The 26,105-nt window shown below is 43.6% G+C and overlaps 1 protein-coding gene across 1 annotated transcript; it reads left to right on the top strand.

The window, feature by feature from the left end:
• Nucleotides 1-227: 227 nt before the first annotated feature.
• TRIM47 (tripartite motif containing 47) lies at nucleotides 228-23,361 on the top strand. Its single transcript, XM_054976275.1, has 6 exons — nucleotides 228-917; nucleotides 11,590-11,685; nucleotides 13,090-13,320; nucleotides 14,328-14,523; nucleotides 16,985-17,062; nucleotides 18,611-23,361. The coding sequence occupies exons 1-6, from the start codon at nucleotides 228-230 to the stop codon at nucleotides 19,234-19,236; spliced, it is 1,917 nt and encodes a 638-aa protein (XP_054832250.1). The 3' UTR covers nucleotides 19,237-23,361.
• Nucleotides 23,362-26,105: the final 2,744 nt, after the last annotated feature.

Raw genomic sequence — 26,105 nt, 5'->3', positions numbered from 1 at the left:
GTTTCCCCTTTGCTCGTCCAGTGGAAAGAGGGAGCCATTCAGCGCTGGAGGAGACCCACTCCCCTTCCCTGCACGGCTGGAACTGCCGGACGCGCCTCGCCCCTCCGGCTGGCCGGAGAGCTGTCTCGAGCTCCCGATGGGCGGAGCTGGCGCTTTTCCTGCCCGCCCTGCCCTGATTTTGGGACGGGGAGCAGCCGGGCCGGCCTCTCCGTGACTTCCTCAGCAGCATGGACGCGGGCTCCTGCCCCACCAGCCCCACTGCCAGCCTCCAGGAAGGCCCCTTCAGCTGCCCCATCTGCTTAGACGCCCTGAGGGACCCGGTCACCATCCCTTGCGGTCACAACTTCTGCCTGAGTTGCATCGGAGCGCACAGGCACCACCCGGGCCCGGGGGGCGTCGCAGGAGCCGGGGGCCAGGGCTCCGCCAAGTGCCCTCTGTGCCAGGAACCTTTCCCGGCCGATCTGCAGCTCCGGAAGAACCACACCCTGGCCGAACTGCTGCAGCTCCGGCAGCCCGCCGCGAGCAGCCCGGCCTTGGCCATGTCCCCCGAGGAGGCGCCCGAGCCCTGTGCTCCGCAGACCTCCCGCCGGCCTGGGGGCCCCGGGCCCCAGCAAGAGGAGGTGCTTTGCGACTTCTGCACCGGAGGGGAGCGCGCCAAGGCGGCGCAGTCCTGCCTGGTGTGCCTGGCGTCCTTCTGCGCGCCTCACCTGCAGCCGCATCTCAAAAGTCCCGCTTTCCAAGGCCACCGGCTAGTGCCGCCCTTGCGGCGCATCGAGGAGAGTCTCTGCAAGCTGCACCTCAAGCCCTTGGAGAGCTTTTGCCGGACGGACCAGAGCTGCATCTGCCAGCTGTGCCGGGCCCAGGAGCACCGGAGCCACGAGGTGGTGGCGGTGGAGGTGGAGCGGGAGCACGTGGAGGTGGGTAGGGCGTCTGGCCGGGCACGAAGGGGCCCCTCTGTGCAGCAGCCCACCAGCCCCCGAGGGAGGGACGCGGAGATTTCTGCCAGCGTTGCTCGCAAGGATTGGATTCCAGCGGCGCCTTCGGGACCGCCACTCGCAGGTGCCACTGGGCTCAAATCCTGCTACCCACCTAAAACTTTGCTCACAAGCCGGGCGCAGTGATGTGGCTCCTATTACTGCTGGACGCATTCGGCGTTTGGAGCATTGCCAGGGACGGGTTTAGGGGAAAGCGTCGGGTAGTTTCTGGCAAGAGATGAGTGGCAGGTTGACTGGGATGTGTGAACTCTCAGCAGGTAGGCAGCGCCTCGTTTGCTAAGTAATTCGGACTGGAGATGGTGCAAACAGGTTGCAGTCACCCGGTGATGAGGGGGAAAGTACTTTACACGTGTTTAGCTGCACATTAGTTTATAAAGTGAGAAGCATTTAAGGTTGGGTTCATCTGAAAATTCTGCCCTGTAGTGGGTAGTGAAGGAAAGGCTCCGAACAATTTATTTAGTTTTCTAGAAGGAGAGGTGTTGGGGCTACTCCTTGCACAGCTGAAAAGCATGCCCTTGACCTAAAAAACCTTTCCTCTAAATGCCCCGCACCTTTGGCTTGATAGTAGTTAATGGTATGGGGAAAGCAATCTTCCTGTGTTTGCTATTGCTTTGCAGCTCTTATGGCAAAGTTTTGGGACTGAATTAAGCACAGGTTAACGTTAAGAACCGTGCAGGGCTTTCTAAGTAGCATTAGGTGAATAAGGAAGGAGTAAAACAGGAGGGTCCTGAAACAGAGTTTGAAAAATTTTCTAAACTGAACTGGATTGTGGGGCTTGGCAGGGCTCGATCTGGGGGGTGGGGGTGGGGTTAGATGGCTGATATAACTGAAGGGCATCCCAGATAAAGGAGTGCTGAGGAGGGAAGGGGCAGGTGAATTTGTCTGCCTGTAATTAGAAATGGGAGTGAATGAGAACACCTGGCAGACCTGGGCCAGTGGGGCAAATAGTGCCCTTCTGGGGCCATTGGCATGGGTGGACCCTGAAGTCTATTAATCTACTCTGAATTGGGGTCCCACATGCTGGATTCCCAACAGCATAATGCACGACTTCGGAGAATCCAGAGCTAATCCATGAAGAACTGTTACAGTGCAGACCTAGCCTTATGGCCAGTTCAGGGAGAAGAGCAGCTATGACCTACAAGAATAAATAGTGCAAGGACTGGGGGAATTCCAGAGCTTGTGTGCTACAAAGGAAGGAAGGTGCAGATACAGACAAAACAGGGAGGGATCATAGAGCAAGTAGCTTTTGTATGCAGAATGTTGTCGGTTTGTTCCCTGGTATCTCCATTAAAAAGGAGCACAGCTGGAAGAGACCCTGGCCAAAGGCTGTGGAGCATCACTGCCAGTCAGATTAGACAGCACTGAGCTGCATGGACCTGTGATCACACAATATAAAGCAGTTTCATCTATTCAGCAACTCCAGCTGAGAGCAAAATTCAAAGGAACTGGGATCAGAAATCAGGATGCAGCGCATGTAGTCAGTGCAAAGCAAACTGCAATCCTTGTGCCACGGCTGGAGTGGCGGAGGGCAAGGCTCCTGGCACAGCCGTATCTGAGGAATCCTGCCTATGATGTTGCTAGGAATCTGTAAGGCTGCTGGGAAGGCATGAGGGTGGGGGCAATCTGGTGGTCACATGTGTTGCAGCAGTGCTGTTTCTTTCTTCATTTAACTTAGGGATTTTGGAGTGGTTGCAGGTTTGGTTTTCCAAAACATGGAACAGCCAAGCCATGACAAGGGTGCAAGGAGAGCTGATGGACAGGGCCAAGTTCTGGTTGCCCAGCTGTTCTAACAATAGTGGACTGGACTGAAAGTGATTGAATTGTTGAAGGCTGCCAAAGCATAAGGGTGGGAGGCTGTGATTTGGGCAGGAGCTGATTGTGTGGAGAGAGTGCAGGGCCAGGGAGTGTTTGAGAAGCTATGGTGGGATACAAAAGCTGCCATTCCCATTTTTTTCCAGTGGTCCACTGCAGCAGCCAACTGGCTTTGCATGTTACTGTACTGCTGGAAGCACTGCTTGGGAAGAGCTGGAACTACTCCTGGTAGCATGACCCAAGTGGCTACCATAGATATGACAGCCTCAGGCTATTATTGGATAATTTTCAAGATGAATTAGTCCCCTCCCATGCTTTTTGTGAAATAAACATTGGGCACATATTCGCATGAATACACAACAACCCCTTTTAAAGGGAAAAAAGATGAAACATTTTCCTAAAGAGCGCATAGATCAAAGTTCACTTGCAATCTGATCTAATAATTTTAATTACTTTGTTTAAATGTATGCAGTGTACAAGAGGGAAGGAGCTGTAGTTAGGGAAAACGAACCAATAACCAGTCTCCCTAAGCAACAATCCTTCGCCATCCTTTATTATGCTAGTACAGTCAGCTGTACTAGCTCAGTTGATGCTGGATTGGAACTCATGCTACAGTATGGTAAGTGTAAATTGTTCCCATTGCTCCATAGAAACAGTGGTCTATGCAAAGCACCTTTCGTCCTTGGCAAAAGTCACTCAAATTTTGAAGCCACTGGCCTCCTGATTTAATTTGCTGCTACAGACTTAACACCGCTGCCCAGCTGGAATTATTATTGTATTCCTAAAGTTTGGGTCTTATAAAAATACTGTAACTAACTTTTTGGGGGGAGGGTAGGTTTGGTCAGTGTTTCAGATTACATGCAGTTTATTATAAACCACCTCAGGCTTTATGGAAAGGTTAGAAAAAATATATTTTAAAATAAAATCTTTTGGCTAAATCAATCCTTTGCTGGATCTACCCCATTTTCAGAGGAGTAATTGAATGATGATGCTAAGAAATGTCCATGCATACATGAATCAACTAGCTTCAGTTAATTTGGGGGGATTGTGAGGATTGGGGTGGACTGTGCAAAGCAATAGTAGGAATGTCAAGTCATAGGCTGTAGTTTGTTTTCATTAATAACTACCATTGCACGTACATGTAATCATTTGACTATGCCCTGGTGTGGAGTAGACCTGGATCTGTTGTTATTATTAACTTGTTTGATAGGATGTTATTGCTTCCATACTTGCTGGAGTTATACACACACACACACACACACACACACACATCACTGTCTTTGTAAGATTTTGGCACTCGCTATCACAGGGGATCTGATTTGGAGTTGGCCTTTGCAATAAATACGCCTTTTGAACGTAAGAAGAACCCTGCTGGATCAGATGAGCGGTTCATCTAATCCAGCATCAAGTGACGCCTGACACAGGTTGGACACTTGTCAGCTTCCCTCAAGTTTTGATGGGAAATGTAGGCGTCCTGGCCTTGCAGCTGTAATGGAGAGCCAAGCTGCAAAACCAGGACGCCTACATTTCCCATCAAAACTTGAGGGAAGCTGACAAGTGTCCAACCTGTGTCAGGCGTCACTTGTAGCTTGGCTCAGAGGCTAACCACTTGCTCTGGAGAGTCAGCAAACAGAGCACAAAGGACATGGCCTTCACCTAATGTTGCTTCCTAGCACCAATATATAGAGATTTGTTGCTTCTGAATATGAAGGTTCCCTTTACTTATATAGCTAGTAACCTCTGAAGGACTTATCCTCCGTGATTCTGTCTAATCCCCTTTTAATACACAGAGAGCCAGTTTGGTGTAGTGGTTAAGAGTGCGGGACTCTAATCTGGAGAGCCAGGTTTGATTCTCTACTCCTCCGTTTGAAGCCAGCTGGGTGACCTTGGGTCAGTCACAGCTCTTCCAGAGCTCTTTTGGCCCCACCCACCTCACAGGGTGATTATTGTTGTGGGGATAATAATGACATGTGTTGTAAACTGCTCTGGGTGGGTGTTAAGTTGTCCTGAAGGGAGGTACATAAATCGAATGTTGTTGTTATAAATCCATCTATGGGCATAGCCATCACTACATATATCAGCACTGAATTCCATAATCTTAATTACTCAGTGAATAAAGAAGTGGGGGTTTTTTTGTCCATCCTGAATTTATTGTCCATCAACTTTATTGGCCACCCCCATGTGGACGGTGAAGAAAGCTGACAGGAAGGAAATTGATTCATTTGAAATGTGCTGGAGGAGAGTTTTGCAGATACCATGGATGGCCAACAAGACAAATAAGTGGGTTCTAGATCAAATCAAGCCTGAATTCTCCCTAGAAGCTAAAATGACAAAACTAAGGCTATCGTACTTGGTCACATCATGAGAAGACAAGGTGCTCTGGAAAAGTCCATAATGCTAGGAAAAGTAAAAAGCATTGGGAAAAGAGGACGACCTAAAACAAGATGGCTTGACTCGATAAAAGAAGCCACGTCCTCCAGTTTGCAAGATCTGAGCAAGTCTGTTAATGATAGGATGTTTTGGAGGTCTCTCATTCATAGGATCGCCATAGGTCGGAGGCGACTTGATGGCACATAGCGCACACGCATGTTCTAGTATTATGGGAGAAGGAAAAAATGTCTGTCCACTTTCTCCACCCCATGCTTTATGTTGACTCTTGGCCTAGGGTTTTTCTGTTAGTCAGAGGGCCAAGCTACAAGTGACAAATGACACTTGAACGGCAAGTGGATTGAGTGGAGCGCAAGTGAACAGGGAGAAATACACTTGCCGTTCAAGTGTCATTCGTCACTTGTAGCTTCGCCCAGAGTCAAGACTAAATGACAGCCAGATCAGGTTAGAGCTGCTGGAGTCAAGGAGCAGGATGTTGGGAGGGATTGTGTCCAGGCATGGATGAGTTTTCAGAGAATGGAGATCCAAAAGGCCTGAGCAGGTAGGAGGTGCGAGAAGGAGAAGTTTTTTCAGTGAGGAACATTTCCTGTGGAAGTCACAACATACTTTCTGAAGTATTGATAAGTAAAGGTTTACTGTATTTGAGCTAGATTTTATCTTAATACAGAGGGAAGTCAAAAAGCATCTGGGCGGAAGGGGGGAGTGTATGTATGTGCATGCCCTGTCGCCATCTCTGAGAATAATGCTCTGCAAGGGGAGGAGACGAAATCATGTTCCAAGATCATCAACAAGATGTTTATAATTTCAACAAACACTTAGCCGATCTTCCTTTTGGTGGTTTCTGTCTGGGCTGCCAGATTACACACATGCAAGCAATCTGATAAATTTTGATTTGAGGCAAGGCAAACACAAACGTTGGGGGAGAGGAGTGATTAGTTCCTTCTGGTGTTATTGGGCCAAACCTGTTTCCTGGTCTGACGGCTTCGGCTGCTGTGTGGCTGCGTTAGGGGCTTGTGTACCCCCCCCCTTCAGCTTTTTCCCACAGTTGCTGAAACCAGCTCCTTTATTTCCCTTGGCTCCTTTCCCAGGTTCCGCTCCTTGGCCCGTTAGTCTTTTGTGTTCCACTGACGATGGCGGGGATTTTTTTTCCATCACTCCCCTTCCCAGATGGCAATGACTCATCTCCCAAATTTTCACCCACTACTTTTAATTGAGTTGTCAGTTTCGATAAAGTTCATCCTACAGCACTGTTTGTTTGGAAACTCCATCTCTCAAAGGTGCATTCACTGTGTTATTTTACAGATTGTTACATTTGGAAAGACTTGTCACTGTGATTTACAGTAATTTAAAAACACATTGATTTAAAGTTTTTTAACAGCTTTTAGGGTGGGGAGAGGGAAGCTTTCAGAAACGGGCCACAGGCAAGCATCCGCAAAAAACCATCTAGGCACTGCTGATTGTGTTCGATGGTAATGCCTTTGATTATCTAATTATAGGGCATACTATGATGCCCAATAATTTGAAATACACCAACCATCCATTTTATGGGTTGATATTATGCTTATAGGCAATTTTATAGTAAATGTGGAAGAAATAAAGTGCACCAAACAATTAAAAAGTGGAGCACAAACTGGTGTTAAAATGTTTTTGTCTTAATTCTTGTAGCATTATCCCTCTCGAAGATGCCACTTGTAAAAAAAAAAAAAGACAGAAGTTGCTTTAATCCATTCAGTTCATTATAATTGAAGGAAATACTTGATGTTCAGTATCTCCAGCATGAAATGTCAGCCCTATAAGAGGATGGAAGCTATTCTAGCTATTAGGATTGCCAGCTGGCCAGGAAAAAATGCCCAGTCACTTTAACAGAGGTTTAATACACAGAAATGGGCAGTTGAAGCTTTTTATGGCATGGAGTTAAATATCCTTGCTGCTGATCAAACTGATATTAAAGTAACAGCTAGAGGGATCCGTTTTAAAAGCTGGTAACCCTAAATAGGCTGAGGATTGGTTTTCACAGTGGAAATAGGTCTCCTTAATACAGTATGGGGAGTCACTATGGAGATGTAGAGGAAGGACCATAGGAACCCTCCCTAAAATGCCATAAATTTGATGAGTAACAAACTTGTGATGAATAAGTAAACGTGTGCTAAAAACGGTGGCATGATTTTTTTTTCTTTTAAAAATACATTTAGGAGAATTAGGTACTTTACCACTGGGGGACCCTCAAGTACTTGCGGAGAGCATCTCATTTCCCCCTTCTCTATCCCTTTCCCCTTCCCTCCATAGCCTCTCTCCCTTTTCCTGCTTTCCTACCCACCTTTGTCTGCTCCCTTTCTTCACTATTCCCCCTTCACCACCACCCCCCAGCAGCTTCTCCCCTATGCACCAGTTGCATGGTGCTAGCTGGTGGGGAACCTGCAAGGGTTTGTGGCAGGTACTTCACTTTCTCCTGTATCCCCTTCCCTACTTTATTTCCTCTTTCCTTCCTTCTGGCAGCTTCTGTGTTCTCACCTTTCTCTATGTCCATCTCTTCTTCACATCCACTAAACAACTCGCCTTTTATCTATTTCCCCCCCCCCCTTCATCTATATTTAGTAATTTACTTCATTTATATACTGCCTCCCTCCCCAGTGGGGACGCAAAGCGCCCTGCACCATTCCCCTCTCCTCCATTTTATCCTCATAACAATGCTGTGAGGTAGGTTAGGCTGAGAGTATATGACTAGATCAAAGTCAGCCAGTGAGCTTCCACAGCAGAGTGCTGTTTTGAACCTGGGTCTCCTACCTCCTACTCTAAAACTCTAACCACTATAGTACACTGGTTTTTGGTGTGGGGGGAGGGGGGTGCTGTTGAAAAGTAGCAGGCAGCCAGGCTTGGGTGAGTCATGCAAGTCATAAAGTAGCAAGTCCTCCAGTGGTTGTTTCTGGGCCCGGCCCCAACGAGTCCTCCCTCAAAGGCCAAAACAGCCTTGGAAAGGAACCTGCCTCCTTTCCATGCATTTTTCTGAGAGAAACCAAGCCTGGAATATTGACTAAACAGTTATGGTTGCCTAGCAACAGCTGCTGAGGCCATCTGATTAAAGTTACAGGCAATCCTATCATTTTGGATTTTTTAAAACCTCCCCATATGTGCTTTTTTTCAGATTTCAAATTTTTTTGCAAAGCTGGGGCATTTTTCAGGTGTGTAGGAAGATCTATCTTGTTCATTCATGGCTCCAATCTCCAGAATTAAGAATCCTCAGATAAGGGCCACTTGGCTATTAGCATATAACAAGTGGGGGACCTGCAAAGACTTGCAGAAGGCATCTAATTTCCCCTCCTTCACCATGTCCTCTTTCCCTTCCCTGCCCTCTCCTGGTAGCCTTTCCCCTTTTCCTGCTTCCTTCTTTCCTTTCCACCCACTTTTATCTACCCCCATCTTCACCTCACCCGACACCCAGCAGCCTCTCCCCTACGATCCAGTTGTGTGGTGCTGGCTAAGCTAGGCTCAGTTGCATGGTGAATCTGCAAGGACTTGGGGGGTGGTATTTCACTTTTCTCTGTATTCCCTTCCCCAAACTATTTCCTCTTTCCCTTCTCCTGACAGCCTCCATAAGCCCACCTTTTCCTGCATCCTTCTCTCCTTCAAACAACTTATGTTTTACTTGTCCGCCATCTTCATCTATATTTATTAATCTGCTTCATTTACATACTGCCTTTCTCCGAAGTGTGGACCCAAAGCAGCTTACATCCTACTCTTTTCCTCTGTATTATCCTCGCAACAACCCTAAGAGGTAGGTTGGGCTGAGGGTATGTGACTGGATCAAAGTCCCCCAGTGAGCTTCCACAGCAGAGTGGTGTTTTGAACTTGGGTCTCCCACATCCTACTCTAAAACTCTAACCACTACACTACACTGGCTTTTGGGAGGGGTAGGGCAGGGATGCTGTTGAAACGTAGCAAGTTGCTAGGCCTGAGTGAGTCTTGCAAGTCATGTGGTATCACGTCACCTGGTGGTTGCTTCTGGGCCTGGCCCAAATGAGACCTTCAAAGGCTCAAACAGCACTAGAAAGGGCCCACCTCCCCCCTGGCCTTTTCCTGACAAAAACCAAGCCTGGGATACTAGCTAATGGCTGCCTAGCAACAGCCACTGAGGGCATCTGATTCTTAAAAGCTATAGGGCTCCTTTTATCATTTGGGGGGCATTTTTCAGGTTTATAGGAAGATCTTTCTTGTCCATTCATGGCTCCAGTCTCTGGATTTAAGTATCCTTATACCAGGGTAAGTTGGCTATTATAAGAATACAGATGGTCCCAGTGCTCAGTAGTGGAGCTATGCTTTGCTTCAGTCCTTGGCATCTCCAATTTAAAGATCTTTTGTGGCAAGGTAGGAATGGCTCAGAAAACCACCTCCAGTCAGAATACTTGGCAAGATGGACCAATAGCCTGCCTCTGTACAAGGCAGTCCTGTATCCTAGGCTCTGAGTAATTAATTCCCTTTTGCCAAGCAGCTACACGTTGTTTCCAAGTCTGTTGTGTTGCCAGAGAAGTCTGTAGCTGGCAGGGGGAAGAAGAGACTTCTATTCATTATTTTCCTTCCGAGAATAAAATGTTATCACTCCTGGTGGAAAGGAAGAGACAGAAGCCTTATTGTGTGGCAAAAATAGATTGCGGTTGGTTCTGTAGTAGGGATTACCACATTTGGAAGGCTTAAACTAATTTGCTTTTTTAAAAAAAATGGCACGTCTGAAAGACTGTTCTACTGTGTGTGTGTACACATATATGCTTGTGTATACAAACGCAAATGACTGACACAGAGTATGACAGTCCTGCATAGAGATAATAGCTCAGGGCTCTCGACAAATAAATTGAACTGCTGTGTCTAGCCAGTGTCAAATCCACAGGATCATTTTCAAAAAACTAACCAGCTGTTTTATTCTTCCTCCAAAAAGCTAGGCAACAGGCATGTTTACATTTTTGTATGTTTACATAAATTAGCACACACAAATAAGGAACAACTATTCCCAACTTTTGGAAAAGAAGCATCTGTATTACTAGAGTCTGGCATTCTGGTAAATTAATCAAGGCTACCTTACAGTTTAACCTCTTTCCTTTCCCCACCCCTTCAAAGAGCTTAGTGGCTTGTTATGGCTTCCCCAGATAAGCGCGTTCCATTGCACTCTGAATTTCCTTGCTTTTTGGTAGGGGTGGAGGTGTTGATGCAATGTGGGCTATAGCTGTTTCTCTGAAAGAGCGCTGATTGTTCCTTTTGGTGCAACCCTTTCAGCCTGGTCTTTATCTTCATCCAGCACATTGTTTAAATGGTGTCTGGAACTCAATGGGTATAGTTTGGCTCCTTGTTACTTTCCAGATATGGGCACATACTCAGTCAATTCAAATACTGGGTAGTTGGGAAATAGTGAACATAACTCCCTTTGCAGATTTTACTTTTGTAGAAGGTAGCACAAGCATAATATGTTACGTTAATCACCGAGTACAAGAAAACTGAATTCAGAAGCTCAAACGAAGGTTTTACTGTACTACAAATCAGTTCTTGCTATCTGTAATGCAAGCTAGGTATAATTCTGTACTCTGATATTCAGCTTTCCCACCCCTTGCGTTGAGTATAAAAATACTATTAAAAAAAAAGACTTGGACAGGAAGAATATAGAGATGTTTCAGAATAGGATGGGAAAGCCCCAAGGCCACAGTCTTAAAAGATGCTGTAGATTGAATTGGGCTTGGTGGTATTCGATGCAAAACAGATTTCAGAATACACCAAGGACTACCTTACAGCGGTGTTTCTTTCACTGTTAGGGAGAGATCTGATTCACTGCAATGTTTTTTGCTTCCTCGCCCTCATGATCTTTGCTGCATCTTGAGATCTGTTTTGCACCCAGCATCAGCACCCAGCAATTTATATTAGAATCTTATGCAGAGTTACAAATTAATGAACTTAGACTCGCATAACTCTGCATAGGATTGCACTGATAGCAATTTAACCATTTAAGCTCAATTGCTACTTTATGACATTTTCATTGGTCCTAAAAAAAGGAATTATATTGTTATTTGTCGATCTTTTAAATAGACAAACACGGCTGTTACGCATACTCCTTGTTCAGTACAAAGCTTTAACATAAAGTTCATCTACATTGGTGAAAAATATTTGGGGTGGTGATGGTTTATGGGATACAAAGATGAGACACTGTTCAAAGTGAAATCCTACATACTGACTCTGAAATCTCCATCCAGATGCCCTGTGGGTGTTTAGCATATTTAGAGAAAATGCTTCATTTTAGCAGTTGTGTAAGTAAATTAACTGCACATATTTCTTTGCTACCATGAGGATTAAATTAGAAATGTGCTCCTTTTTATACATTAAAATAGAGGTTCTAATTCTTGTTTTCTTTCATTCAAAGGCCCAACGACCCAAAATTCTGAGTAGTGTTGAGAATCAGATGGATGAACTTGGAGTCACCATTGCACAAACAAGGAGGACAGTAGATCTTATCAAAGTAAGATTATTTTACTTTCCTCCAGAAAAATGGCAGAAATGGAGTCTTGAGCATTCCTCTCTATAGAATTCCCTGCAGTCTTTCCTAATGCTGAAAGGCTTCAGAATGTAGACTGTCTCTAGAACTGACTATCAAAAACGGTTCACCCCTGAATATATAAAGTTACAATAACAATTCTGCCCCTATTTCACTAAGACCCTACCACTTCTGGTTGAAGGTGACAAATCATTAGGGTTTGCCAGGTGCCTGAGGGTCCAAACTAGGGGGCAGGGGAATGCTAGGGGTGGGGGTTAGCAGGGATTTCACTCTTGTACTTCCCCATAGTGCTGAAAAATGATGTCGTTTTCTGGCACGTCAAGGAAGCTACAGGTCATGTTGGGGAGGGTGTTAATTAAAAATCACTCTCAACACTAAGTTTGGACGTGATTTTTAATGAATCACCCTCCAGCATGACCCATCACGCCAGAAAATGGCATCATTTTCCGGTGCCATGTGGGAACTTGCACACTCTCTGCACATGTGCCTACCCCCCAGCAGTCTTCCCCCTGCCAGGTAGGGGCTGAGGGCAAGAAATCCCCGCTCCCAATGGGGAATGGCACCCTACAAATCATAGGTCACATCACAATATGCAATGCAGTGCACAATGCCATGCACACTGCACAAAATTCTTGCATACAAAAAAGTATGTCTGTGAGAAAGCTTTACGGTAGTCTTCCCTGACACCCTACTTGCTCTGGTAGGGAGATGTTTGCCCTTCCTGGAAAGTTGGTAAGGGCAAAAATAACAGGCCAGTCCATAGTAGACATAATCCTTCCTGATCTGTTAATCGTGGCTGAAAATGAGATTGTTTTCTTTTGTTATTTTACTGGAAGACCCACTGGTCAAAAATTCTGAATAAGGAAGATCTTCTTGGTCTCACACACTTCATCTCTTCCTTTTCTTTTCAGTATCGATTAATCTCTATCTTAGGGTTAAAGCCACCTAAGGCTAGTGTTAAAGGCAAGCAAATGTAATGCTATCTGTATTTAGTGCTCAAAGGGAGAGGGATTTTAGTGGGAGAGCCAAGCTACAAGTGACGCCTTACACAGGTTGGACACTTGTCAGCTTCCCTCAAGTTTTGATGGGAAATGAAGGCATCCTGGTTTTACAGCTTGGCTCTCCATTACAGCTGCAAGACCAGGATGCCTACATTTCACATGAAAACTTGAGGGAAGCTGACAAGTGTCCAACCTGTGTCAGGCATCACTTGTAGCTTGGCTCTAAGGTGTGAGTGGAGGAAGAGTGTTCAAGCCCATCTGCTCTAAGCAGCTACAAAAGGAAGGCATTTGGCTTGCATGTGTTTTTGGGGACTACCAGATGGTTGAATGGAATAACTGGTATAAACCCATCTCTGTGTTTGTTTAGGACACTGCTCAGAAAGAGAAAGAGAAGGTCAGCAAACAGTTTGGCGAGACAGCCAGAGTCCTTGCAGCCTTCCAGAAGGAGGTCCTTGGGTTCATTGAAGATGGTGAAAGAGCTATGCTGGGTGAGGCAGAGGAGGAACTGCGGCAGAAGGAAGAGAGGCGCGTCAGGCTGATTGAACACAGGCAGAACTTGGAGATGGTCCCCAGTACCGATACCATCTCTTTCCTCCAGGTGCATCCCATGTATTACTTTTTAACCTGTCAGAGGCTCAACCGCAGGGGCAGGCAAGGCAAGGCTCCACACCTTGCTTCTCCCTGCTTTTCCACCCCATTGGTGTCCACAGTTGCACCTCTAATTCTGTACAAGTGCAGGGACAACTTGGAACCTGCAAGTGAAGGGACTGATTTCACTTGACTCACTTCAATGGCACGAGCAGGAGCTTGTTGTCTTTCCTGAGCTGAGCTATATGCCATGGTGAATAGAGGAATTTGTTCTTGGGGGTGAATGACCAAGGGCCGTTGCACACACTGTGCGACAGCAAGCCAGGCTTTGCCACCAATTGTCCATCTCACAAGAGTGACAGCCAATTCAATCCCAGCTCTTTGATAAGTGTAACTATATGACACATATTTGCACAGACATGTCTGTTACATTTTAAGGTATGTACTGAAAACGTTGTAGGTAAACACTGGTCTCTGGATGTTCTTTAGAGCATAGACACAAAAGAAAACACCTGGCCACCAGAATGATGTGTTAGTGGAGAAAAGGTGTGGAGCTAGGAGCCACGATGTGCTGTGGGTGTGCACGCACACATACTCTTAATAGTTAATATGTGAAGGTGGCTTATATAGATAGATGGGTGTGGTCTACCATTGTGGGGCAGGTTTTGCAGTAGGCCCACAGTTTATGGGACTACCACTAATGACCGTAGAACTCAATCCTGTCAGGAAAGAGAATAACTGTTTTGAAATGCCACCATCTGTTTAATTTGTAGAGGCTGGGTTAAAGGGACTATATAGGGAGGACTTGGATTCTATTCCTGGATCTACATTTGGAACAGAATAGTGTGCCAGAAGCTACAGCCAGCATAGCTGCTGTTTTTATCTCTCTCCCTCCTTCTGGTATGTCTGTTTCCATACCATGAGGTGTGGCCATAGGCTCTCTGGTTTTCTGGGAAAAGGTGGGTCTGTAAAATGAATTCCACAGGCAGTCAATTGTTGTGTCCTTTTTTGGTCCAGGAGTTCCAGGCACTGAAAATAGCAGTGGAGGAGAAAAACTTCCTATGTACAAACTTCTTCAAAGAGCTGAGCTTTATCAAATCCAGTCAGGCCGTGTCTGCTGTGAGGGAACAGCTAGTGAACATTTGCAAGAACCAGTGGGACCAGCTCTCAGGGAAGGAAGATGAAAGGCCCGTATTTTATGGGATGCCAGAAGGTTTGTAACAAAGAAAACACGATCTTTAAGTTCTAAGCAGTGCTGTATGCAGTCCATGATGCTTTGGTTACAGAATTCTTTACTGATTCTGATCGTCGTTGGGTAGTTTAATTGGGAAATATCTGCGGCTATGTAATGATTTCTAGAGACAGTGTGGTTTAATAGCTAATGGAGCATATGGAGGAAACCAGGGCCGAAACCCCCACTTGGCCATGAAACTTACTGGGTGACCTTCAGTCATTCTCTCAGTTTTACATATCCCGGGTTATTTTGAAGATAGAATGGGAGAAATAAAGATCTCTGTCCATGGCCTTGACCCCTTGGAGGAAGTGAAAAGCACAGAGTTAAGTACATATTGGATGCAGGAATCCCAGAAGCTGCTGCCCACATGGATCCACTGTCTGCAGAACCCCAAACTCCTAAGAGCTCTGGCAGCCTCTGTGATTGGGCTGGGAGCAAGGAGTTACATATTGCTTCCTCTCTTCATTTCACTGTTCCCATGGCCTTCTAGCACCAGTCCAGTTCCTTCCTCCTCTCCCAACCTTTTCAAACAGTCCTTATACCTCCCTGCAACGTAATCCATAAGCCAGCCTAATGCAATTATAGCAGAGTTGCTTCTTTTATTCATGTGATATATTGTACTTAAGAGAATTTTGCCTCTCCTGTTGTGCAAGTTAGAATCTGGGATATTGGAATTCACAGGATGCAGTTTGCATGACCTGTGGTCACCTTTTACCCCTCCCTTCAGCAATTTTAGATAGCGGACTCTCACATTGGCATTTGTAACTAGAACATGAACGTGAAATGCCAGCAGCCTCTGAGGGGGAAGATGGGGCAAGTCTGCCGCCACTCAGAATACTGCACACAACGCAGTTGCTGTACACTTGCGAAATAACAAGCCTGGAACTCAGCCTCAGGTTTCTGGGCCCCATGCCTCCCTCTTGAGGTTTTATGAGGTTTCCACAATGACTCAAATAAAACAGAAGGCAACAAACAGCCCATCACCGGGTGTGGCCAGGGGTGGTTTGGGGACCAGGTCCAAAGTGGCTTTCCTTGTCTTTCCAAACACACGGAAGGATTCTTCGATTGACAGGCTTTAATTCTGGCAGGATTGGATCTGTAAAAAACAAAGAGCTCAGTGGCAGGGGCAAGCAGCTGGCTCTGTTCTATTTCCTAATTGTTTTGTTGAAACTTCTTTCCTTCTGCATTTTCCTTGTGGAGCTGGACAAAATGTTTAATTTTTTCCCCATTCAGTTTGGCCATTATTATTACTTTTTATAACTAAGATCCTCATCCTCAGATATGACACTCTGAGGAGTGCTTGCATAACTTTCAGTGCAATCCTGAGCAGAATTATACCCTTCTAAACCCATAGATTTTGGAAGGGTGTAACACTGTCTAGGATTGCATTGTTTGAAGGGGACTTGTGTTCTCCTTCTCAGTAAGGACAAGGTACCATCATCACCCTAATCCCTTTCAAAGTCATGTTTCAGGGCCTGCTCAGTGCTGTGGGAGAAGCAGCAGAGATGTACTTCCTGGATGCCTAGCAAGTCTGGGATACTTGCCCTAGCCATTTCCAGGTCAAAGGTTTAGCCCCCTGGTTGCAAAGAGGGAGCCATGTTAGTCTGTTGTGGCAAAATATATCAAAAACTTCAGTGGAACCGTAGTGTATTGGCCCTCTTGGCTCACCGTAGGTGGTGGGGTGAAGTTCGGCCTCAGTTAGGCTGAGCCACTCTCCTAGGCCTTATCTCTGTTCTGGGATTTTTGCTTATTCTTTCTGCAGCTACAGTTGCTGGTTTGTCCTGTTAACCATGAAGCTACAATAAATCTTTGTTCAGCCCTTTGGAAATGGCCTCTCCTTTCTGAAGACATTACAGGAACCTTAAAGACTTAACAATATTTATTTCAATATGAGCTTTCTTCATGAAAGCTCATACTGAAATAAATATGGTTAGTCTTTAAGATGCCACTGGACTTTTGTGTTGTTTTGATATTCCCCACTTGCAGTGGGGAAAAGGCTAAGGGAGGAGCTGGCAAAGTGACGGGAGTGAACAGACTTGGAGAAGAGGTTGCTCATCCCAACATCTCTGTATAATAAATGCCCCTTTATTTATTCCTGTCCCTGTGGCAGTGGTAAAGGACCACAGCACAGTTCTGAATAGCACTTCTTGCTGACTGGGGTTCAGCGTGGGATTCCAGCCACGTTGAATCCCATGTAAGCAACCTGTAGTTTTTCCTGTTTTTTATTTTTATAAAATTTTAAACGGCTAAACAGAGTAGTTCTGCTGGTGATGGCAGCGTTCAAGGCGGAAAAGAGATGTGCCCTCGTGTGGCAGCACGGAATAGTGCGCCTGCCTCTGAGATCAGAGCTCTTTGCAAATGAAAGAATTTCTGTACTGCAGCTTCAGTTTTGCTCTTAGGGCTGCTGATGTCAACTTATAGCTAATTTCTCTCCTCACAGTGGCCACTGAACCCCAGATTTCAGAAAAAAGCAGCAGCAACCCCGCTTGTTTGGAATCACGAGACTATTTCCTCAAATGTAAGGCCATTTTTATCTATTGTCTTTGCAATTTTCTTGCCTTTTTTGCTGCAGGAAGTCTTGGCAGAAAGCAGAATTCCCACGTAGCTTATTAGATAGGTGTAAGCCCACTTGAAGCTTAAAACGAATATGAATCTGCCTTAGAGAGAGCCAAACATGTATTTCCAACATCTCTAGCTTGGCCCTAAGTCCCAGTAATTCAAAGCATATCCGCAGCTGTTCAACAGAATTTAGAAGTGCATACTTTTGGCTCATTAATCCAAGAGAGAGAGAGAGAGAGAGAACTCATTACATCCCATGACAAAAAAAATTAAATAAGGATCTGCCTGACGCAGACGATTGGCCAGTTTAATCCAGCACTATCCAGAGTATTTTCAGTATTTATAAACCACTTCTTTGTCAAGCAAAGCAGTGTGAAAACTGTCTAGTGGAGTGAATGGCCCTGTTGCCAAGCTCCCTTCCTGTTCCCATGTCGGAGGAGCATATTAAAGGAGCTTGACTGTTCTCTTATCATTGTGAGAAGGACAGAAAACAGTGGCAGAAGGATAGTGAGCTGTATGTTTTATTTAACTACGATAAAAAGCAAAGTATTGTCTTTTTTTCTACTATACATTTCTTTTTTTAAAAAAGCCCGTCTAGGATTTTTGTTCCATCTCCCACTAATATGCAAAGATCATAGAAAGGAGTGCAGTCTGAAGAGTATTTTTAGAACTCTCTAAAGGAGAATTTTGTGCTTCTTGAAGATTCCTGAACTTTCATTGCTTAAATGTGCGTATGTCTAGCACTCATCATTGCAGGGACAAACCTGTAACTATTAGAGGGTTGCCAACAGGCCTGGAGAAAAATGTCCTGCTGCTTAGAAAGAGGCAGAAGAAGCTTTTCATGGCATGGCGGAAAAAATGTCCCATTAAAGGATGGTTTTTCTCCAGGCTTGTTGGCAACAGTAACCATCATGGCAGTTTAGGGTTAGAGGACAGAAGGGTTCGGGGGGGGGGCGCATTAACAGCAGTGCTCCTTCATTCAGTACAGCCCCTTGTCCCTGTAGACTTGTTGCTCTGTGTCTAAACAATTAATATGCTTCTTTCCCTCTTGCTGGAAGTTAAAACCTTCTTTCCATTTTTTGTGTTTACAAAAAAAGTGGAGAAGAACACACAGTCTCCCTACCCCAACTAAAGTTAGTTGTAATTAAAAAATCACACTGAAACCAATGAAAAAAGTTAGGTAAGAACGCACAATGTCTTGTTGCTATCAGTAGAATTTAGACATAGCTTGTGGCCAAAATGTACACATAAAAAGTTGATGCACAAAAAATGAAGCAGTTACAAACATCTGTTTGTCTTACATAGTTGAATTAGGTTGTAGCATTGACATTTTGGGGTCACCTGATTTAAAATGTTTACTTTCGTGTAAGATCAGGAGGAGACGAATGCAGTATTGACGAGTGTCATCGTCCATTACTGCAATCTCGGTATCCAAGACAAAGGGATAATACTATGTGACTGTTTTTGCTTACACTCTTCCATGTCATTTACTTAACTTCCTCTACAGTTGCATTCATCATTGATCTGGACAGTGATACAGCTGATAAATTCCTTCAGCTCTTTGGAACAAAGGGTGCGAAACGTGTGCTGAATCCCATTGCCTACCCTGAGAGCTCAACAAGGTTCATCAACTGTGAGCAGGTACTCGGTGAGAATGTAATGAACCGTGGCAATTATTACTGGGAAGTGGAGATCATTGATGGCTGGGTGAGCATTGGTGTCATCACAGAAGACTTCAACCCCCGGGAGTCATATGACAGGGGTCGCTTGGGAAGGAATGAGAAGTCCTGCTGTCTACAGTGGAATGGGCAGAACTACGTTGCTTGGTTTGGTGGGTTTGACTGCATAATACAACAGCCTTTCTTTCATACCATTGGGGTGTACCTGGAATATTCAGAGAAAGCACTCACATTCTATGGAGTCAAAGATTCCAAGACAACTTGCCTACAGCAGTTCAAAGTTGCCCGCTTCAAAAAGGGCCATTTTGATCCCTTCCAGAATAAGATCAACCACCAGTTTCCATCACTGTTCACACACAACCTCAAACCAGCTTTTTTCCTAGAAAGTGTAGATGCCCATATGCAGCTTGGGCCTTTAAAGAAAGACTGTGTCTCAGTGCTGAAGCGACGGTAACTCACTCATCACCCGTAGCGAAGTATGGTGGAGAATACAGGCTTCAGCAGAGAAGGTTGAAATGAAATCTGTCTCCTTCATAAATTAGGATTGTTAACTTGTCACACTCATAGCCCTGCTACCTTTGAGTAACTTGATGAGTATTTTTTTTATGGGCATTTTCTGTGATGGCCTCTTCTGCTCAACTCTTGGTCTGTAATTATGAACTTACGATCTTAAGTCTCTTTCAGTAATGAATGTCACTCACTTAGATATCCCATTAGTGCAGAAAATGTAACTTTGTCACAGCTGTTCTTCTGTGTCCAATGGAATCCATTCAAATATACAAATGGTGAGGCTCATGTCTTCAACTCAAGGTTTTTCCACCAGATCACACAGAGTGCCATAAGCAATGGTAAAACTGCTGCTGGATACTCTTGCGCATGATCTTTCCATGGCAATAATGTGATACCTCATTTGCTCACATATAATACGTAGTGAGCTCAGGGTTAGATGAAGCATTGCTGATCTCCACTTACGCAAGAGTGGTGCCTTCAGGATAGTGTAGTCTTCAACATTTGTTTCAAAAATTTACAAAAAAGCAGAGGTGGAGTTGGACCACTGGTAGGTAATCACAGCACCTGTCCTGTAAGTCCCAGGACACTTGTGCAGCCACATCCCACACAGCAATTACAATAACAAGGACTGCACTGTCCAGAGAGTGGGGGAAGAATTAGGCTGGCTTTCATTAAGTGACCATGCCAGCTATAGAGTTGTGGCCTGAGTACAGAAGATGTAGCCTTCAAGTTAAAAGAAGTGAGGTTGGGCATCCTGCATTTTTGGTTCCCACGGAGTACACCGTATGCCTATATTGGTGTATTTTCTAGTGATAGTTTTAAAAAAGAGCTACAAGGTTAAGTAGATGTTTTGAAGATTCTTATATATTAGCAATAGCAAGTGGGGAGTAGGGCAGGAGAATGGACTGCTGCAACATCAGATTATGATTTGTTCTTACATAGTGTCTTGCTGCCATTAAAGATGTGGTCTTCAACCTATAGGTTGGGACACTCAGACGGGTCATGGAGGCCCACTTTGTTGCAATTCCCTGCTGAGCCACTTTTTTTTTCTTTTTTGGAGAATCTGCTGCCAGTGAATGTACATAGAGCAGGGATGTTACACTCCCTGCCTCTTTTTGCACACACACTGAAAGAAGGAACTGGATGACAGTTAAGTGAGGTCATTCAGTGGTTGAGAGAATTGCTTTTTATCCTAGGCAGAGTTTCTGCTCTCTGTCATGTGAGTCTGATATCATGTGACTTTCTATCACTTGTTGTAACTTGGCAGGTGCTATACTGCCACATACAGGCTCGAGGTAGGTCCCAGATCTGAAAAGTGTGAATACTACTGCAAAAGATGATATATTTCACACAGGAGGGGAGACCCAAAGGATGGTGGCTCTGAGTACAGAACTATGGGACTGGGGTAGGGATGTAAACTGGACTATGACAAAGAACACAGGTCTGAAGTGCCTGCAAACATTTCATTGCAAATAATTTTCTTCAAATGCTGAAAAGAAAAAACTCAACATCCCCTTTAAGTATTGTATTAAAAAGTATACACAGATGGTTTGAGTTAACCTCTGAAGAGTTACACACTTTTCTGATATAAACTATTTTCCGATACATGGGGATACTATTACATTTCTTCGATCTTTACATATTATGAACTACCAGTTACTTCTGGTTCTTAATAAAAATTATGACACTGTTTCCATACTGGAAGGAAAAATAAAACTAGTTTTGAGAATTTATTTTTACAATTTGAATTTTTCCCATTCATTCATTGAAGATAACTGAATTACACAAATGTACCTTATTAACTGCATGGTCTTGGTATTAAAGATTTCCATAAGTATAATGTATATTTCCCACAAAATAAATTCTGTTTTGTTGTCTCTTTTGGGCAGGAAGGCACAAGATCCACACAACAAAAAGTGAGGCCATCCTAGTTATTTTCTTCAGCCAAAACAGCAACAGTGCAATGGCTCATAACTCCAAAAGGCCATTTTTAGGTAACATCATTATATAATGGTTTGGCCTACTTTTTCCTCAGCCAGTTTCTAAAATACATTTACTCGGACTGCAGTCCTTTAGACACTTATCTGAGAGTAAGCCCAACTGGACAAACAAGCATAGAATTGGGTTATCAGGTCTGACTGAGAAGTAGCAGTTACTGCTGGGTATGTATATTTAATGAAAACAACCTTATACCTTCCCTTACTGCTGCTGGTACTGGTTATTGACAGAATGTTGTACTGTAGGAGTACTGCAGATTCCGTTAGCTGGATTCATATTAATCAAAATACTTCCACTCATGCAGGAGATGGTGGGAATTTTGGTCTGTTCCTCCTACTAAATGCAGTCTCTTCACCATCTTGAATGCCTTATACATGCTCTTCCCGACCCTCAGGAACAACTTTTCAAGGGCTAGGGCAACATGGGGAAAGCACCAAAGATCTTTTCATGGCTCTCTGGATCCAGGCCAATGTTTTTATCAAGGCTTTAGGGAATGAACTGGAATTATTAGAATTTTTGCACCTGATTATATTGATTTTGCTATAATAGGGAAAAAAAAGATAAACCTATGTTTATTTCCTTAGAGAATACTGTCAATTACTAAGCTGTTTGTTTTTTTTACTTTTTGGATGGTGGGTACTTATCTTTGTTTTTTTCCCTACAAAACTCAAATACTCTGTAGTCTTTTAAAGTGTGTGGGGAAATAAGGAAAAATTAAGAATAACTGCCATTAAACAATAGTCAAACACAATTGTAATTTCTTTCTTTGCAATCCAGGACTAAATTAATCTGCTTTGTATAGCGTTAACTGCTTATACCAGTCCATTCTGGGCTGACTCTAGCTGGTCAGCATATGCCACTGATAGCAACTCTTATTGCTTAATCCATCTTCCCATATATTGGATCTAAATTATACTGCATAAAAGAATGGTCTTGGCTTTCTTTGTTTTATGAAGTGTGTAATTCTCCTTGCTAACAAACAGCCTATGTCTGTATCTCAAACACTGCCATCACGAGCGGAGTTATTCTGCACAGTAAGAAGAGAGAGTGGATACAATCCATTGTACTGTGGGTGACAGACTCCAGTCCTTCATTTGTACTGACATATCTGCCCGTAGTATTGACAATGTCAGTGCTTAGCAATGTACCAGGATAATTGTATGTACCAAACTAAAGATTTGCTTGTGGCACAGCAAGTCTGGGAATCAAATTAGAAAGAATTCAATTCACCTGTAGCAATGACTCTTATAGATCTTCCTAGGAATGTGATGTGGGCTCATGGACTAGCTAAAGCTATTTACCAAATAAGGTAGAAAATACCGTGCTGAGTGCTATGTTTGCCCCGTTATTCTATGGCACTAGAATAGTTTGGTATGGAATGGGTTTTGAGGAGTAAAAGAGTCATACAACTCTTCTAAAGAGACTGAACTTGAAGAAATGGTCAGGTGGTTTAGGGTGTGCCCATCCCTTGGAGAAGGGGATGAACTGAGAAATGAGCCCTAATGTATAAGTAGATGGAATTTGGATGGACAACAACTGGTTAGAGTGGAGCCATCTCTACATGTTGTATTGAGATGAAATAGATGGGCAAGAATTAAGGCAGTAGAAGTGGGTGTCTTTTTGTCTGTGTTCCCTAATTATTGTCCCTCTCCATCTCCAGCCTAGGTCAGAACATGAGCCTGCATGAAAGAATAGGATGTATAAAAATAATAGGCAGGTTACAAAGCTGCATCTGTTGCTCCCGTTGTCACCATTAATTTATTTCCGACAAAGTGGCTAAAATTCATTGTTTCCATTTTGTTGTGGTTTTGCTCTTCTCACTAACAAAATCTGCCAATGCTACCAAAATTGGTTGAGGGAACTATTTGCAAATGTACATACAGTTCTTGCTTACAGCATCTTAATTTGGATCGGAGCCATGGAAAAATGAGTTTTATTCACAGTTGAGCTAGCCAGGAAATTTCTTTGTAAAAATGTGGCATAAAACCACAACAGACTAGAATGATGATAAAAATAGCTTGTAAAATCAGAAAAGTGCCAAGATGTTTTAAAATAAAGGCTTTGAATTGCATCTGTTCCATTTGGCTAATATACCAAACTCATGTTACACTAGCAGTAGATTCATGATTGCTGTTTCCTGTGTAAATGATAACCATTAGATGATTTAATATACTTTTGTTATAAAAAGTGAGAAGCTTATAAAAATCAGATTTACTACAAATTATGAATAGGAATTCTGTCCCCCCACACACAATGAAATAAATCTCTAGCCTACTTTTACAGCAGTGGTATGGGAAAACATAAATCAGCACATTTAGCAAAAGAAAATGTTCCCTACAACTGGATCCCTCTTAAAGGTGGTGAAGACATGAAAACTGCGGTTGGCCTCAGTCCAACTAGTATGTGTCACACTGAAGACGCATTGATATCAGTAGAGCTTAAATTTCTCTTGGCTAACATGTATCATTGATTTCAGTACTATTTAAGTACCACAAACTTTAGTTGGATCAGAACAATTTACCATTTTCAGAGAGACTAAACAGTGTAAGATACTGAAACCTATTAAACAAATGTATCTAGCTGTTTGGCTGTGCAGTACTACAAAAACCGAAGGATCAGATAATTTGGAAATCACTTGGAAATTTTGAGATTGCATTCTTTATTTTAAAAGGAAGTCCAGGAGATTTTTTCCTGACAAATTCCAAAGCATTTGTGATAAATATCCTCATTAAAGTCAGTAGGATTATAGGCCTTTTTCAAATAATGACTGGTCCAGCACGTGAAAGAGGCCACACCTTGGACTTAACCTTTTGCACTAAGCCTTTGAGGGGAGATCTTGTTTCTGGGCTAGAGATTTGGCCTGAATCATGGTCTGATCACTATCTAATGAAGGCAGACCTTGACACCTCGCAAAAAGAGAGGACCCATTAAAATGGTCTGTCCACAAAGGCTCTGGATCCTTCTAGATTGCAAAACACCCTGGGGGATTGTACAATTCCAAACACAGTCTGTTGAGGCTGCAGTGGGAGCTTGTAGCAGACCAACTCCAGGGCTGCTTGGATAGGTCTGGAGCTCTTTTCAGTCTGAGTTCAGGCCAGGCTGTAGGACAGAGATGGTGGTGGTGGCTTAAGTTTATGAACTTTGTCAGAATGTATACAAAAGCCATGCTTCCTTGTTGCTCCTTCTGGATCTATCTGTAGCCTTTGATACAGTAGATCATAGCATCCTGTGAAACATTTGGAGGCAAAAATAGGTATCAGGGCATGTGCCTTTCACTGGTTTAAATCATTTGTTATGGAAGAGACTCAAAGGGTTGCTGTGGGAGACCAGCCGTCTTCAGTGTGGAAATCATCTTGTGGTGTTCCACCGGGCACAGTCTTATTCACCATGTTATTCAATCTCTATGTAAAGCCTTTAGGAGAAATCATTCATAGTTATGGAACTGAATGTCATCAATATGCAGATGACACCCAGCTCTGTATCTCGCTACCCAAATCACTGGATGGTGCAGTAGAGATCTTGAGTCACTGCCTGACAGCTGTGGTCAGATGACAGAAAGCAAACAAATTGAAACTGAACCCAGACAAGATGGAATTGATGCTGGTTGGGAAGTCAGGGATATTGAAGGACACTCTGCTCTCCACTTTCAATGGGGTTCAGTTGACCCTTGCAGACTCAGTTAAGAGCCTAGGGGTTATTCTGGATCCAGCACTGCTGCTAAAGAAGCAAGTTTATATGACTGCAAAAAAAAAGCCTTATTCCAATTCAATCTAACTCTGAAGACAACCCCCTACATTAACACAGCCAACCTGGACATCTGGATCCCCGCCAGGGTGACATGAAGACTAGACTATACAGTAATGCATTCTATATATGTCTCCTGATGGAGTCAACTCAGAGAAAGTCCTCTATCTAATTGAAGGTGGAGGTCATCAACCAGAGCTACAAGCACCGTCTTAGTCCCAAACCCAGGCCTGAAGCCAGATTGGAAAGGGTCAAGTGCAGAAGTCTCATCCAGGAAGGCCTGGAGCTGTTCAGCAACAGCTCTCTCCATTTCTTTTCCCAAGAATGACAAATTAGGTATTAGGCAGTAATTTTAAATTTTATTTAAAATTTAAATTTATTTTAAGAAGGGTTTTTTCAATAAAGGTCTAACTATTAGATTAAGAGGGCTCCCACGCTCCTAGGTTTCCATAAACTATGCAAAACTGAATTATTCTGAATGGCTTTTTTATACATGCCGGAGGACTGTACTGCAAGGAAATGGTTCATAAAGATGCTCTGGTTAAGGGACAGGAGCTGCGGACTATACTACTGTGTTCCTACTGGGTAGTTTCTGCACCATTTAATATAATATACCATGTCTAATTTCTTATGCTTTGTTTCAGTTCTGTATTTGGATTTCTATTTGTATCCAAATTTCTGAAATCCATACCCTATTGAATTGTTATTGAACATTTGAGTCATTGATTGCATTGAGTCACACTGTGTAAAAAGGTGGATTATAAATAATAAATAAAAATAAAATAAAAAATAGGATTACTTCTGGGTTTTAATTTTCCAAATGGCTGAACCCTGAGTTTTTAGCCTTCATATGTATACACACTCTAACTGTGCAATCTTAAGCCTAGTTTCACCCTTCTAAGTTCATTGAAGACGATTGGCTGAGAAAGGCGTAATTCTGTTCAGGATAGCACTGTTACCTACCTTTCACTTTGTGTTCAAAGGGATCAAAAATTTAAAATATCACTTTATATGTTAAGAAACCTTGCTTTTGAGCTATTCAGAGCTCCAAAAATTGAATTTGTTGTGCTT

Source organism: Eublepharis macularius, chromosome 4 (genome assembly GCF_028583425.1).
Source record: "Eublepharis macularius isolate TG4126 chromosome 4, MPM_Emac_v1.0, whole genome shotgun sequence".
Classification (NCBI taxonomy): domain Eukaryota; kingdom Metazoa; phylum Chordata; class Lepidosauria; order Squamata; family Eublepharidae; genus Eublepharis; species Eublepharis macularius.
The sequence above is the reverse complement of the archived record's forward strand: the minus strand, read 5'-3'. Positions and strand labels throughout refer to the sequence as shown.

Coding starts and splice junctions, on each gene's coding strand:
- TRIM47 (XM_054976275.1), top strand. CDS start 228: ATGGACGCGGGCTCCTGCCCCACCAGCCCCACTGCCAGCCTCCAGGAA. Junction 11,686..13,089: donor GGACAGTAGATCTTATCAAA/GTAAGATTATTT, acceptor GTGTTTGTTTAG/GACACTGCTCAGAAAGAGAA. Junction 13,321..14,327: donor ATACCATCTCTTTCCTCCAG/GTGCATCCCATG, acceptor TTTTTGGTCCAG/GAGTTCCAGGCACTGAAAAT.